At 44.5% G+C, this 16,172-nt stretch overlaps 1 protein-coding gene across 1 annotated transcript in view; it reads left to right on the forward strand.

The window, feature by feature from the left end:
• The first annotated feature begins 5,585 nt into the window (after nucleotides 1–5,585).
• Nucleotides 5,586–16,172, forward strand: part of per2 (period circadian clock 2) — a 24,597-nt gene continuing 14,010 nt past the window's right edge. The window contains exons 1-2 of the mRNA XM_056596224.1: nucleotides 5,586–7,483; nucleotides 15,126–15,697. Coding sequence (XP_056452199.1) covers nucleotides 15,258–15,697 — 440 coding nt within the window. The 5' untranslated portion in view covers nucleotides 5,586–7,483; nucleotides 15,126–15,257. The remainder of the gene's footprint in view (nucleotides 7,484–15,125; nucleotides 15,698–16,172) is intronic.

The raw sequence follows: 16,172 nt of genomic DNA on the forward strand, positions 1-16,172 counted from the left end.
CACCCCCGTGGCAGGAGAAATGGGTGCTCTGCAGCCCTGAGTGTTTACACCCCCTCAACGGTCTGACAGTACATCCAGAGCTGGATCTCTCTCTCTCTCTCTCTCTCTTGCTCTCTCTCTCTCTCTCTCTCTCACTCTCTCTCTCTCTCTCTCTCTCTCTCTCTCTCTCTCTCTCTCTCTCTCTCTCTCTCTCTCTCTCTCTCTGTCTCTCTCTGTCTCTCTCGTTCTGTTCATGTGTGTTTGTGTTTTTGTGTGTGTGTATGTGTGTGTCTCTCTCTCCCTCTCTCTCTTCCTCTCTTCCTCTCTCTCTCTCTCTCTCTCTCTCTCTCTCTCTCTCTCTCTCTCTCTCTCTCTCTCTCTCTCTCTCTTTTTCTCGCTCTCTCTCTCTCTCTCCCTCCCTCTCTCTGGTCATGTGTGTTTGTGTGTGTGTGTGTGTGTGTGTGTGTGTGTGTGTGTGTGTGTGTTTGTGTGTGTGTTACAAATAAACAACAAAAGTCATAGCTTGTTGCTATGGGTTTCAAGTTATATCAGCAGACAATAATTGTCAGGTTTATCACCAGAAACATGCTGTATCCTTTTTGACTTTCAAGAAGGTCATTTTGCCTTCTGTGTGTGGGCTGTGACACACAGAGGAGTTAATATTATTTATTTAACCAAGACGAAGGTAGAGTTAAAATAATAGAGACCATACGAGGACCTTGAGTCGTTAACGTCCTGATGCGCAGTCGATCTGAACGGGGGTTCGAAACCACCTGTATGTCTCCCTTATATCTGCTCTCCTAAGTTCCCTCACTGTAAACATTGGAGCCGCCGGCGATCACGTGCTTTGCTTTACGTAAACAATCATCCTCAAACCATAAGATGATTTTCTTCTTTAATTAACTATCAGGACTATATTAAAACCCATGAGACCTTTAACCGGCCGTTTGCCCTTGAGCACGACACGCTTAAAGTTCAAGCCCAGGATCAGACGTGCATGCAACTAAATCTGACATGATGATGACAGCCATGCCGGCACACTCACGATGGTCCCTCGGGCCGTCACCTCTCCTCCTCTCCTCCTCGAGGCTCGGATCCCACACCGTCAGCTACGTCCTTCCATCTCGCCTCAACGGGTCTAGAAACAAGAGGATGCACGGCGACAGGTTGCCAACCAAAAAAAGCTTCCCTGCAGACAGCGAGCGAGTGAGTGATCCGACAGATGTGACTATATACTCCTATCCAGATACAGATTGCGATGAGGTTCACTTCACTTCAACCCGGAGGGATCCTTCACCGTTCAACACCGGCCTGTTGCTGCCGCCAAAGTTAAACGCGCAGAGCGAGTAGCGGCGCATACGATCAGCTGGGACCAACGCGTTGAAGAAGAAGAAGAAGAAGAAGAGCAGACGAAGCGTCACCAACACTAGAATTAAACGAGGCTGGACGCTCGATCAGTCACACACACTGTGTTTCGCGGTGCAGGAAACAAGCGACGGGAAGCCCCAGCGAGCAGGTGTCGTGTCAGTGATGCAATGCGGGTATATACTGCCAGCCGTGGAGCCGCCGATGCCTCCTTGCAGGCAGAGTGGGGAGTATGGAGAGGCGCCCGCGTGTCATTATGTGGAGCCCGCGTGGCGCATTCGTCTTGATTACCGCTTGTCTGCAGATCTATTCCGATTCACGGAGGGGATGCAAATCAAACTCAATCCCGTCGATCACTCCCAACCGCTCATGACGTGAGGAGGGAGCACACATTGGTGGGATACATTGGCCGGAGATAGCGCGTATCAATCAATCTGACCTTGCTGCGTGTGTGTCATGTGTGCGTGTGTGTGCGCGTGTGTGTGTGTGTGTGTGTGTGTGTGTGTGTGTGTGTGTGTGTGTGTGTGTCGCATCAGCCGGTGGAGACGATGGGGGTTTGTGAAATATGAATTGACGGTGCATGCAGGGGCACGTTTTATTTTTATTGCCTGAGGCTGCTGACGTCTAATATGTTCACCTTTAGCGCCCCCCCCCCCCCCCCCCCCGAACACACACACACACACACACACACACACACACACACACACACACACACACACACACACACACACACACACACACACACACACACACACACACACACACACTCCCCAGGTCAGTAACATGTGAGTGTCCCTGCGTCTCCCAGCTGCGTCCGGCAGCTGGGAATGGGATGGATGGTATCCGGGGTGGAAGGCGCGCGTCCATCGGAGAGAGATGGATGAGACTGTAGTGAAAAGGCACAGTATGAATCAACTGTTTGTAGAGCCTGTGTGCAAAGTCACGTTCAATGTTTACTAGAAGAAAACGGACCATGGTTGATATCATTAAACCGTTTAGAAACACCATGGGGGTAGTTCAGAAAAATATGGATATTGCCGACAATGTTTCTTTATGTTTCTTTAAAAATAATAGAACAATAATTTTCTAATAGACAGTTGTCTAGACCTCATATATTTAAATCATTGGGCTACCATGTTGCTTTGTACAGCTGTGTAACTATGGAATGTAACACTGATAAATGATTAACTGACCCATTGGCACTCCATAACCCTTCCAACGTCAATAAAAGGACGCCTTTGGTGTGTGTGTGTGTGTGTGTGTGTGTGTGTGTGTGTGTGTGTGTGTGTGTGTGTGTGTGTGTGTGTGTGTGTGTGTGTGTGTGTGTGTGTGTGTGTGTGTGCAGGCCTCACTTGCACAAGTGGAAAGTTTGAGCGTATCTCACCTCTAGATAACACCCGCACTTCCCATTTCCCAGCGAGAGGTCCCATGGGAGCAGTGCGTGGGCCGGAGCCCACAGCCCACAGCTCGCACCGGGGACATTCAAACCACACTGGATCTATTTAAACGAACGTGTGCTCCGAGCGGCCTAGCGGGGGGTGTATGACTTCCAAAGCACCGACGACGGACGGGTTCGCTTGTTGCATCATTGGTCAATGAGTAACGGATTATTCCTTCTAGGCACGCCTCAAAGGAGTTGTATACTGCGCTATATATGCTTGAGTGTGTGGCCGGGCATCGTGTAACGACGCACGGGTCTCCAGGGCTGCCCCTGCTCTGCGCGGTGGTGGTGTGTGTGATGTGGCATGCAGAGGCCAGGCCGCTAGACTTTGTGTGCGACCGAGGCTCGCGGAGGAGAGCTGTGAACTCCGTGGCACAGATGCAGACTGATCTGGTAAGACGTGAAGAGAGTGAACTATCTACTTTCTAGGATACCCTGTCGGTTCTGTTCTCTACTATGTCTCTCCAATGGTCTTGTAATGGACACATTGTATCTGCCTTGTCTGCTTGTGTTGGTGGCTGTTCAAAGCTTTCCATTCTCTCTCTCTCTCTCTCTCTCTCTCTCTCTCTCTCTCTCTCTCTCTCTCTCTCCAGAGTGCCTGTGGTGGTGACGGTGGAGTGACTCTATCTACCGAGGTTCGGCTGCCCTGTATTAAAGTTCACAAAGCCTCGTGGGAAGGCAAATCAGTACGTTAGCATGAGTGTGGAGTGTGGAGTCTGAAATGTATGTGTATGTGGTGTGAGTGTGTGTGTGTGCGTGTCTGTGTGTGTGTGCTTCATTGTATGTCTGTGTGTGTTCATATGTGTGTGTGTGTGTGTGTGGCCGTGTGGGCCTTTATGTGCTAATGTGTGTTTGTATGTGTGTGTTTGTGTGTGTGTGTGTGTGTGTATGCTTCATCATGTACGTGCATGTACGTTTACACGTGTGTGGCCGCATATGTCTGTATGTGCTAATGTGTGTGCTAATGTGTGTGTGTGTGTGTGTGTGTGTGTGTGTGTGTGTGTGTGTGTGTGTGTGTGTGTGTGTGTGTGTGTGTGTGTGTGTGTGTGTGTGTGTGTGTGTGTGTGTGTGCGTGTGTTACCTCAGCACCAGGAGAAGAGAGGGGACATAATTGCATCATTAGGGCTCCTTGGTGAAGACGTGCGTGCCGCCATAGCCCTGAGTCCGCCTGGCTGTGTCTCCGCCCTGCTCCAAAGCCTAGAGCACAGCCTCACCAACTATCAGCACATACTCGCACACCTGGAGCTCAGTGTAAGGACCCTGTGTGACGGCGCACCAGGATGAATGAATTAACATGGCGCACGTGTGCGTTTTTTTTTCCCCTGACGCAATCTGTTCCACCTCTTTCTTTACCCAAAACGCAAGCTAATGCAGACACACACACACAGACACATAGAAAACAACGCGAATGAGTCATAAGCTTTTCCACTGCGCCCATATCACGGTTTAGTTCGGAACACTCTTCAAAACCAAAATGTACACACAAACACACGCGTACACACACACGCACGTCCACACTCACGTACACACACGCACACACACACACACACACACACACAAATATGTACACTCACTATCTCTCTCTCTCTTGGTTTCTCTTTCACCCCCTCATAGACACACAAACATGCCCACGCACAAGCACACACACACACAAGACTAAATAACAAATGTCTGTCCTGCCTACCCCCCCCCCCCTCCCACCTGACTCTCATTGGGTGACGTATTCAGCTTCCCATTGAGCGGAATAGCCTGGCTTCCCATAAACCCACCAGCCGCTGTTTGCTTTATGTCCGCTGGGTGAAGGTGAGGTGACTTAAGGCCTTCCTTCCTCAGGAGAGTATGTGAGATAGGGGGGCCATAGTGAGCTGATGAGATCATCTTTTAACCCTTCACACCACAAAGACACTACAACCCCCCCCCCCCCCCCCCCCCCCCCTCCCTAAGCGCCATCTTCATAAATTCAAAGCTTAATTTCTGCATCGATAATACATAGCACGTTGCTGTAGTTACTATGACAACTCACGGTGCTTTACAATTAAATCCTCTCTCGTTAACTATTCCTCTCACACACACACACACACACACGTACACACACGCACGTACACACACACACAAGCACACACACACACACACACACACACACACACACACACACACACACACACACACACACACACACACACACACACACAAAGATACACACACTCTCTCTCCCACTGTTTCTCTCACACAGACACACACACATACACACTCTCTGTCTCTTTTTCTCTCTCTCTCTCTCTCTCTCTCTCTCTCTCTCTCTCTCTCTCTCTCTCTCCCTCTCTCTCTCTCTCTCTCTCTCTCTCTCTCTCTCACACACACACAAACACACACACACACATTCATACACACACTTTATCTCTTATTCTCACTAACACACTCATCGTTATATATTGTGTTAAACATTAGCGATGGAAAACACAGCGATACAACCAGCACCAGATCCAGAGCGATTGTCATGTAATCATTTTCTTTTTATTAATATTTCTTATTTGCAATGCACTTCTTTTTAATTTCGCCTCTCCTGGTTGTGTTTTATATCTCCACCAACAGGGGGCAGTGGAGAGCCCGCTAACCTCCTCCTGTGTTCCTCAAAGCAGCCCGAGTCTGAGCACAGTGCTGTGGGCGTACAGCCGCCTGATCACCGGCAAACTGGAGTGGCTGGTGGTGACTCTGGAGGACAGGTGCACCCCTTTGGTATGAAAGAAGACCACCTTGGAAGTGTGAATTATACGAACCAATTAGCATAAGGAACAACGTTTTCATACATAGGCTACTGCTAGACATGCACACAGACTGCGTGCAATTATAAAGCACATAAAAGCTATTCTGAAGGGCAGATTTGGGCATCTTTGTCAAGCGTCGAAGTATGTTCCTCCCCCCTGCTAGAGAGTATAGCAAACTGCAGCTTCCCTCGTGTCAAGGTGTCACATCAGTTGGTTGATGTCGACCTAAGTATTTCCGTTGTGAAAGGAAATATGTCCCAGTTGTGGGCCTCTTTATCAGACACTTAAATCCATACACTGTATGGAAGGGTTACAAAGGTTTAGAAACATGCTTAAATCTGTATAAGCCATGACTAGATTAGAGCTAAGACCGATTGTGAGCACTCCCATTAAGTCACCCTGTCCCCTTAAAAAGCAAGGTTTGGGGCGTTTATTCATTTTGCACTATTTTTTGTATCTGTTTAGTTTACATTTATATATAATATTACTCGCCCGAATGGTTGTTAAACAAGGGCATTCTTGTTTGCTGTGTGAGGTATCATTGTTATATTATTTTATATTATTATGTTATTTACTTATATAACACTTTGCTTGTGCCTAGAGGCAACCAAATCCTTCTAACTTTTTGTATTAAGGTCCCTTCTGCAAATTATAATAAACATGTCAAAAGCATGCAATAACATTGAACTATATTTCTCATGTTTTGTCTGACGCCTAATAATAATTTGGTCAAAATCGTCTATTTATTTGGCATAACCATAATTACATTGCAATTTTATTATATCCAATTTCCTCCGACTGACTACATTATTCATTTTTGCTTGTCAGTAGAAACAGGAATCAAACAGACAGTCACGTCATAGTTTTTCCAAAAGGTTGTACGTTCTTAATAAGGCCTATAGAGGGCGACACAGGCTAAATTACTTAGTGCCCATTGAATAAAACCCATAGTTGTTAATTGATGGAACAGCAATAGGACTACATACAGGACTACAATATAAATACATGTAAATATAAATTATCTAAAGCTCCATGGGTAGCTGTACAAGCCCAAGTAACCAAATTGATTATCACTCAATAAAGGTCTATGACACCTCGGACCTTAAAGGGGACCTATTATGCTTTTTCGACTTTTATGACCTATAAACGTTGTTATAATGATTGATAGTCATGTTTAACCATACACAAAAAACGTTGTAGATTTTCGGGAAACTCTTCCTCTCATCTGGGCGCTTTCATCCTTCTCTGTCAACGCTCGGTTTCGTCCTTCTCCGCCCCCTAGCCCCCCTCCTGCAAACCCAACTCCGTTGTGATTGGTTACCTTCCTTGAAGCGTGTGCGCGGGCAGATTTGACCAGGCAAATGGGGGCGCGGCAGGAGTGCCTCTACGTAGATGATTCCCGGAAATGTGAACAAGTGAATCGCAAACGTTGTCCCGAGTGTTAAGCGCTCTGCACAGCCACCCTAGACTGTCAGCAGGGAATACGTCGAAATGCATGTAGGCCTACGTCATTATTTGACACTTTAGTATGGTTAAACATGACTATCAATCATTATAACAACGTTTATAGGTCATAAAAGTCGAAAAAGCATAATAGGTCCCCTTTAATCCTTACCTCCATTTACAAGAAACGTTCACACGCCTTTTCATGAAGGATACTGTATGACAAGGCTTTCTGAAATAAATAGAGAAAAGAACAGAAAACTGTGGTCTAAATAAACAAATGTATGAATGATTGACCATTTTTCTACATTTTAGATATATACGGATCAGTTCAGACGCTCATAACTACAACCAGACGATGTGGTCAAGAGATAACGTCACCGCAGAGAAGAAACGCAATATGCGACCTGCGTCAGACTGCTTTAACTCATGGCGATGAATATTGGAGTGATATCACAGCCACCTCGACGTCACTGGCGACTACCGTTCTGTGAGTAGCGTTGGTCACAGGGACTTCAAAAAGGGATCCCACGTACTGAGCTGTCTGAACAACACCAGGAATAGAAACGAGGAACAGTTGCCTCAGCTCTAAGATAAGATACAGGATTTCACCCCCCTTCTGTAAAGTCAATAATGATCCCTCCTAAAGCTGCCAACACATAGATGGAGGGTCTGAATCACTTCCGATCCACACTACACTGACTACCACTGATAGAGCCATGAGAAGGAGCCCTGTAGGTGATTGAAACATGCAAGGCTAGGCCTATGTGGTCGAGCCATGCAATAGACCCCGGCCACATACCCATCATCTGTGATTTTAGTAGGCAAAAAATATTTAATGTTAGGACTTACGCTAAACCTTATTTATTGATGTGCAATTAATCAAGCATCTATTTCACTGCATCTATTTTAGTTGATGAAGAAATGTCTAGTAACTCCTATCATTTCTAAATGCAGTGAAAGATAATCGGAATCACAAAAATCAGCACATTCATCTGTTTGTTCTGAGGGGCGGCTGCCAGGAAACTGGATGGAATGGAAATTGCAACCTGGCAGTAAAACGACATCCCATAATTGAATGCACTCCACTGTCCTCGTTTCCTGTCTGTGACAGTGTGTTAACCTACGCTGTTTTATCAGCTGCCACTGTGGAGCAGGTAAACGGACATGGTCCAAAATCATACAACTGTGGAAAATGACAATGCCCTAAAAACTAGGCCACTATGAATCATTTCTGTCCTTCCCCGTAACCCAGTTTGTAAGTAGGCTGGAATTATATAACTAAGCAAAGTGCAGCCTTTCCGTGATGTCCCCCCTGCTGGGTACACACTACAGGAGCGATAGCCCTATTGTGCAGCATTTTCCCCTTCCAGTTCCGGTCAGCAAAGCCAAGATGTGATGGTTCTATCGGGAGTGGTTTTGCCAGGTGATCCTGTATTTTGGTGTATTTTGGTACCTACGTTAAGAATGTTTTGGTAAGATCGGGCCGTCACCGATTCGAAAACGCAAATATTAAACATGTTCATTATTTACGATCGTAAATTGTAAACATGTACAATATAAACAATCTATTTATTTATTAGCCGATATCCTGCAGGGTGGGAGAACTGCAAAGACAACCGAGAACGCAGTGATTGTCACATGGGTACGAGGATGGCCTTTTGAAATCGTAATTAATACCAACAATTCATAATAATAGTAATAATAATAATAATAATAATAGAAGCCGTGATGGCAAAAACAAAAGAGTTTAAAATGATCAGATGCAACTTAACAAACGCTAGCTTAGCTAGTTCCTCCTGATCGTTGTCCGCCGTGTTTGTTAACACTAAAGTCACAATGTTGATCGCGAGAGATTGGCGAAATTTTCAGTGATGAAAATCGGAACTGGTTTTCTGTGAAATCGGAATCGGTAGTGTGTGTGCTGTGCTCTTTTGGCAAAATCGTTTCCTTCAGCACACAAAACCAACATGTATCTTAACTATCATTAGGTAGGCCTATGTGGTCTCCCACGATTTCTAAATTTGAAAAATCATCTAGATGTGTACCCAGCATAAACAACAGAATACGTAGTTTTTCAATGACTCGAAACAACCTATTTGACCGTTCGCTGGTCCAGCGCCCCCAAAGAAACAGCAAAACGTCTAGTATGTGGACAATGGCTCTCTGCCAAAACGAAGATGGATGACATTTGTTTCTCATTCGTATTCCCTTTTAATATTTTAAGATAGTTTCGACATTCAAATGCGCTTTCTTATAATTTCTAGTGATAAATGTGAATTTTATTTCCGTAAAATACAATCCATGAATGTATTTGAGGTTTAGTTTGTTAGTTAATCAGCAACGTTTCTCTGGTTGCCGCGGTGATTCGTATGATATGGATGCTGGCAGTGGCGTTTCTACATTAGGGGCAGGTGGGGCAGTGCCCCACCAGACCCACGAGATGGCGCTGTTGAGCAGAAGGCTCAATCCATTCCTACTTCGTGGCAAACTATATATATATATTTATATGCAAAGTAGCGTACATATTTGTGTTAATAAACTTGACTCACAAGCATTATTGCCTTGTTTTGGAGTAATTTGATTCGTGTGTTCTACTGCCTGTGTGCTTGCTTGAATGAACGTTATGTCTATATTTCCGTTTCCTGTTTCCGGAGGGGCAAAGACCCACGCTGCCCCACCGTTACCATAGAAACACCAATGAGCGCGAACCACGCCGGCCAAAGTTAACATTGAGGCTTGGGGCAATTTCAAATTTGCCCCTAGACGTTAACTGCGTAATCTACGTATTCTACGTAATGTAGACTGGTAATGTAGACGATGGGACAGAAGAGACTGAACGCCCTCTCCATGCTTTCTATTGAAAACACCTTCATTAATGGACTGTTGGATTTTAACGACAAAGTAATCGAGAGGTTTGCTCAAGCAAAGAACCGTTGAGCCAACTTCCTTTTTAAGTGATCGGCATTGGTGAGTCAAAACCTTTTTTTTTTTTTTTTTTTGAGCTGAAGGAGATCGTCTTTTTTGTTTAATAAATTATGGAAGTTATTATAATAATAAATAATAATACATTTAATTTAGAGGCGCCTTTCAAGACACCCAAGGTCACCTTACAGAGCATATAGTCATCATTCAAAAATATGTAAAACAGACTAGGAATAAAAGGAAAACAGAGGTTAAACATGAAGAATAATAATAATTAATAACACTCAAAGACGCCTAAAGTGAAGGGGGGACCCACTAACCACCACCAATATGTAGCACCCACTTGGGTGCCACCCAGCTATGTGTCTGTCTAATTGTTTTACTTTAATGCTATATTATAGTGCGTACCATGTTGGCGCTCTGAGATTCTTTGGAACGAATAGTGTGTTTAAAATATAATGCAATATTATTATTATTATTATAGGCAACATCTTTGTGTCGTACTGAGCGCTAAAGCATGTGAAATGTATTTGAAATACGATGTCTGCTCCCTGCTGGCACTCAAAATGCAGCCCATAGTATACCTGACTGGTCTATATACGTAGGCCTACTGTTATAATAATCAACTACCTATTTTTGTGACGTAATATGACGTCAAATAAATTTGCCCCACCAGAAATTTCAGGCTAAAATCGCCACTGGATGCTGGCATCCCTGAAACTACGTAGCTTGCATGTTGTTTTACTGTATGTGTGTAGTCAACTGAGCTGGGGTATAAAGTCACCTTATACAACAGATATAATATGCTAACAAAAATAACACTTAATTAAAGTTTTATTTTATGTAACTGAGGATATTCTTGACGAAATGAATAATTGTCTTGAGTTTTCCCACAAGGTCGGCAGACAGAAAGGGGAGACCCTTTCAAAAAGGGCAGGCCTATTCATCAAGATGACAAAGCTCGCATTGTAAAGTACGACTAACACACAAACATTTGATGAATTGTTCTAGAACTACTTTCAAGAGACTGTAAGCCAGTGTTAGGCACAGATACTCTAAAACTCTAAATCTTGCTTTTTTCTTCCACTATTTTCAGATTCTTCCATTAGTTATGGGGTTCCGCACCTCAATAAGATGTGAAAATTGCAGAACAATGATGTAGGCCTGGACATTTGAAACACATGCAAACATAACGTTTCACTTTAAATGTGGCTCAATGCTTTTAAAAACAACGTGACAACGCGGGTGTATGGCGTGTTCAGGCATGTGCAGAGCATAACGCCCATCACGTTGCACACATGCCTGGCATGGGACAGACCTTCCCTTTCACCTCGCTTCATCATCACATTGGCATAGGCGCTCTTCCATCTGCTCACCCACAGCTACTGGGAAAATGTGGGTTTATCTGGAAGTCAGCCTACCACACCGCCCAGACCTGCCCCTCGCCCATCTGTGGGTTCACACCATAGGACATTTTTATACTCACCTCATCTCATCTTCAAACCGCTTAGGTAATGCAGGGTCGCGGGGGGCAGCAGCTCCAGCAGCTGCTCTTATACTAATAAATATAAAATAATAATAATTATTACTATTATCGTTAATTTGTCATTTGCCACAAGGGGTAACAAATACAATACTTACTTTGCACACACACACACACACACACACACACACACACACACACACACACACACACACACACACACACACACACACACACACACACACACACACACACACACACACACACACACACACACACACACACACACACACACACACACACACACAAATACATACACACACACTCACCACACGCAAACATGCACACAGTCCCACAATTTCCCACAGACCCGTACAATTTACACAGACACAGACACAAACACACAATTATTGTGTGTTTTTGGTATGTTGTGTTGTTGTATGTTAAAGCAAAACAGTCCTTCTCTTAATAATGATTAATAATGATAGTGAAATAAAGTGTAAAATAATGCAATGATTTCCCTATACACTGTTTTATCCTTGAAGACAGCAGATAAGTTAGGTGTGTCACAGGTGTTTGTTGAATGGATACACACGCACACACACTTGTGTAACCGTTTAGGTAACGCTCGTCGTATTCGGGCTGAGAGCCGACCACCAACCACCAACCACCAGCATGGCTGTATTCACTTCCAGCTGTCTTGTGGATTAGCTCTCTGAACCATCCCCGCTCTGAATGGCTTAAGTAACCAATGAATGTCAGCTTAAGGCGGGGCTAAAGGAGGAGATATAAGTCAGGTCATTGTCGGGGCTATAATTCAGAAACTAGGGAGAACGAAGGGGTTTCAAACCCTTAACGCAGTCCAGCCAACCAAAGCACTTGGTTGCCGTTAAACAGCCACGAAGACTCTGAAGACTCGAAAGAAACACATTTTCATAAACTTTAAAAAACCCGCTGGGAATTCTCTTTTTGACGGGTGAGTGAAACGTCTTCTTTTAGTTCGATTTTATTGTGTGATGCGTCAATCTGGTGAGTTATTTCATTGCTGTATTAATGCATACATTTTAAAACAAAGACTTAAGAATGTACTTAAATGATTTTGATGAATATTGATGAATGATGAATGTCCTTGTATGTTGTTGTACGCAGTATGCGCTTCTCTACGTGAACTGTGTCAGCGTGCGGGTCAGTGGAGTAGACAGTAGTAGCGCGTCCAACCCTCGTGCTGCTGCAGTCGGTGCATGCTCGATCAACACAGCTTCATATGATCCATCCAGTTCCATTGTAATTAGCCTATAGTTGTGTTATTATGAATTATTATCCAATTAGGACGTTTTTCCAATTAGGCTGCTACTGAAATACCTACTTTGGGGTGCACGTAAGGTCGATTGGAGCCCTTTAACAACATCTGGTTTTATTTGATATTATATTGGTTTTATTGCATACACATAACATAAAGAAGGCTGCGAACCTGCATACCCTTATAAATGGATGGGGGCTTTACCGTTGTCATTAACTCATGTGAATCAACAGGTAAAGTTAAATGACTTGGGGCTTCCCCTTTTGCTTTGTCTGGCAGTGTTTATCACGTCCCTAAAATATTTCCAAATCATTCAAATAATCGTATAGGAATTTGTATGCATTACCCATACATTTCCAATAGATACACTTTGTTCCAAATGTATTTATTGTGAAGAACTTCTAATCTGTAGGCCCGCTCTTGTACTCAGTAAAGGTTTCTGGCGTGACCTCTTCTTTAGCTCCAATATGAAGGTGAAGGATGCAGATTCATCTTCATCGAAGCACATTAGTGATGACATTGTATTGGACATTACAGGCTCCACTGCAAACTGCTTTATCCTTAATCAGAGTAGGTGATTTGCAAAAAACGAAAGAAGTATGCAGATATTTTATGCAGGGCTCTATTATGTGTGTTTGATTCATTTGCCTGTGTCCTTGCGTTCCTCAACACGTTGAATAATGCAGTGGGGCCTGGGGACTCGCGTATTAGTGCCTGGAGGTAGCACATGCTTGCGTACTGCATACTGTTACGCCTGACAGCCCACATGGCGGTGTGTGAATGTGATGCAGGTCTACAGGGAGAGCAGGTTGCCTCCCGCGTGCTGTTTTCAACAAACACTGTGAGGAGGTGCAGGGAGCGTTTATGAGTGTTGTTCGGAGAAGCACATCCCTCATTTTTTTTTTTTTTGTGTGTTTCTGGGATTTAGCTTGACCTCATGTCATCTTACAGACTTCACTCAGCAGCCCGGTGAAGTCCTTGAAGTCCTGAAGAGAATTGTCAGGGAAAGTTTATTTAGGTCAGCATGGAGTCTTGCCATGTTGTATCCAGGGAGAGGACACGAATGGTGTGCCTGGCATGGGATCCCGTAGTGCTTTCTGAGAGCTGGGAATTAACGTGGGATTTTCTATTAGGATCAAATTGATGTTGAACTTGAGCTACATCCATCTGAAACCTTCAGACCATTTTTTCAGATTCCAGTCTCTCATCAGTGACAGATGATGCCGCCAACCCCTAGATGTCAGTGGTTATGTAAATTGAGCCGGTTGCACAAGACTGTAAGGCAATGCTACGAGGAGATGCTGGGTTATAGAACGCTAGCACCTGCATGTTTATGTAAGGTGGTGTGTGGTGGCACAGTAGAAGATGTAACAGCTGAGCTGGGGAAGTGCATGCGTGGTGAGGGGAGGAGGGGGGTTGGGCCAATTGGATGCCATGACGATGATGCAACCTTTTCCTTCTAGAGCAGAGCCTCTATGTACATAACTAAGGCTGGGAGACACTGTCAATGCATTGTGTTTACATTGTGACAGCCCTGCCTTGATGGGCCATATAAAAAATAAAAAATAAATAAAAGTGAACATGTTTGATTGGCCATGTTGTGTTCACAGGAGCAGAAATAAAGGACCAGCCTACTTAAATATAATGCAATATCCCCTCTATAACCCATAGGCATTGTATTATATAAAAAATATATAATCATTACATTGTATATACAATATATAATCATTTCATTATGTATACAATTTATAATCATTGCATTATAAGTACAATATAGAACCATAAAATAACATAGATAATACACAATCATTAAATTACATATACAATATATAAAATCCATATATTATCATTACATGAAGATATACATAATGCATAATCATTACATTGAAATATATCATCAATATATAATCATTGCATAAAAATATATATAATCAATATCATTATTTTCAATATTCAATATTAAATATGCCATCAATATCAGTGGCTGTTCATACTGTTGCACTTGGAATGCCATTGGAGCTCAGCTTACTCTGGTAATATGACATATATCCAAATGAAAAGGGTATTGGTGCGGGAAAAATAAAAGTGTTAAGAGGTCCTTGATCTGATTGATTTGACGTGACACTAGCCAGCCTTCGATGGCACTGGAGTGAAACATAACATAAGTGGTTAAAATGCCTGCCAGCACAGACTTGCTCCATCACTTTTACTCGTTGAACAAACGTCTTTGTTGTGAGCGAATGCACATTTTAAACGGCGGCAATACTAATGGTGGCGTCAAATCCAAATGCATCGTTTTCCAAGCGTGCGTTTGATTTGAATCCTTCCCATACGGCGTCCGTCTATCTCATAGTCCACTCCATGTCACGATCCAAAAGGTGGACGTGTCTGACATGGTTCTGTGTGTCCTCCCTCCCTCGACAGATCCCCCACCTCAGCCGTCCCTTCCTTCCAGGCAAACACCTGGAAATGGAGTAACTGTGTGCTGCAGCTCCACCAACACCACCAGCACACTCCGACCCAAACAGCCTCCACCCGCACCGCCCTCTCAGAATCATGTCTCAGGACTCGGACCCCAAGCTGTACCACTTCCCCGGTCTGGAGGACCAGGACGGGGGGGCCCGTGGCTGCAGAAGGGCCTCCCTGTGTGGCCCCACGCCCCGAGGGCCCGCCCGGCGAGGCTCCAACGCCCAGCTCCGCCGCATGGGGAGCTACGGCCAGGCGGGGCCCGACCTGGGGCGGGCCTCCGAGGGCAGCGACAGCAGCGGGTCCCTTCGGGGACCCCCGGCGGCCCCCTCCCCCCCGCGGGGACACCGCTCCCGCCAGCTGCCCGAGGAAGACGTGGAGATGAAGAGCAGCGGGTCGAGCGGGAGCGGGACGGAGTCCCATGGAGACGAGAGCCGTGGCAACCAGAGCCACGGCAACGGGTCGATAGGCAGCTCCAACGGCCACAGCAAGGACTCTGCTCTGTTGACGTCTTCCGGGAGCAACAAGAGGTCAGTGGCCCCTGTGGGAGGGGAGGGTTTAGCCTGCTCACACTACAACAATGATCTGTTCTGTTAGTTCTTAGGCCTGTTAGAATCCAGCATGAGCTGAGCTTAGGTTTTTTTTATTTTTCTATTAAAATGTATATTGAGCCATTGATCCGTGTAGGTATTTATCAACTCAATTAAGTTTCACCCCTTAAAGTTTTTTCAAATAAGGGGGCTTTGATTAAGTTGAAAAGCAATGACTGTTTAACATTGTTTTAACCCTAACCGGGGGTTCATAGACGCAAGTGGTTCATACTCTTTGTAACATTTGAGAAGCCTATCATCTCATAAGATTATAATTCATAAAAAAAATCTACATCCAGCTCTTATTCTGCTCTTATCTGTGCTGTTCATATAGGAGTCTAGGTTACAACGTGTGGTGTTGTTGTGGGCACTATATCTGGATCTGAGAGTGTACCGTGAAATCAGTTAGAAGTTT

The sequence above is a fragment of the Gadus chalcogrammus genome, chromosome 8 (assembly GCF_026213295.1).
Source record: "Gadus chalcogrammus isolate NIFS_2021 chromosome 8, NIFS_Gcha_1.0, whole genome shotgun sequence".
NCBI lineage: Eukaryota > Metazoa > Chordata > Actinopteri > Gadiformes > Gadidae > Gadus > Gadus chalcogrammus.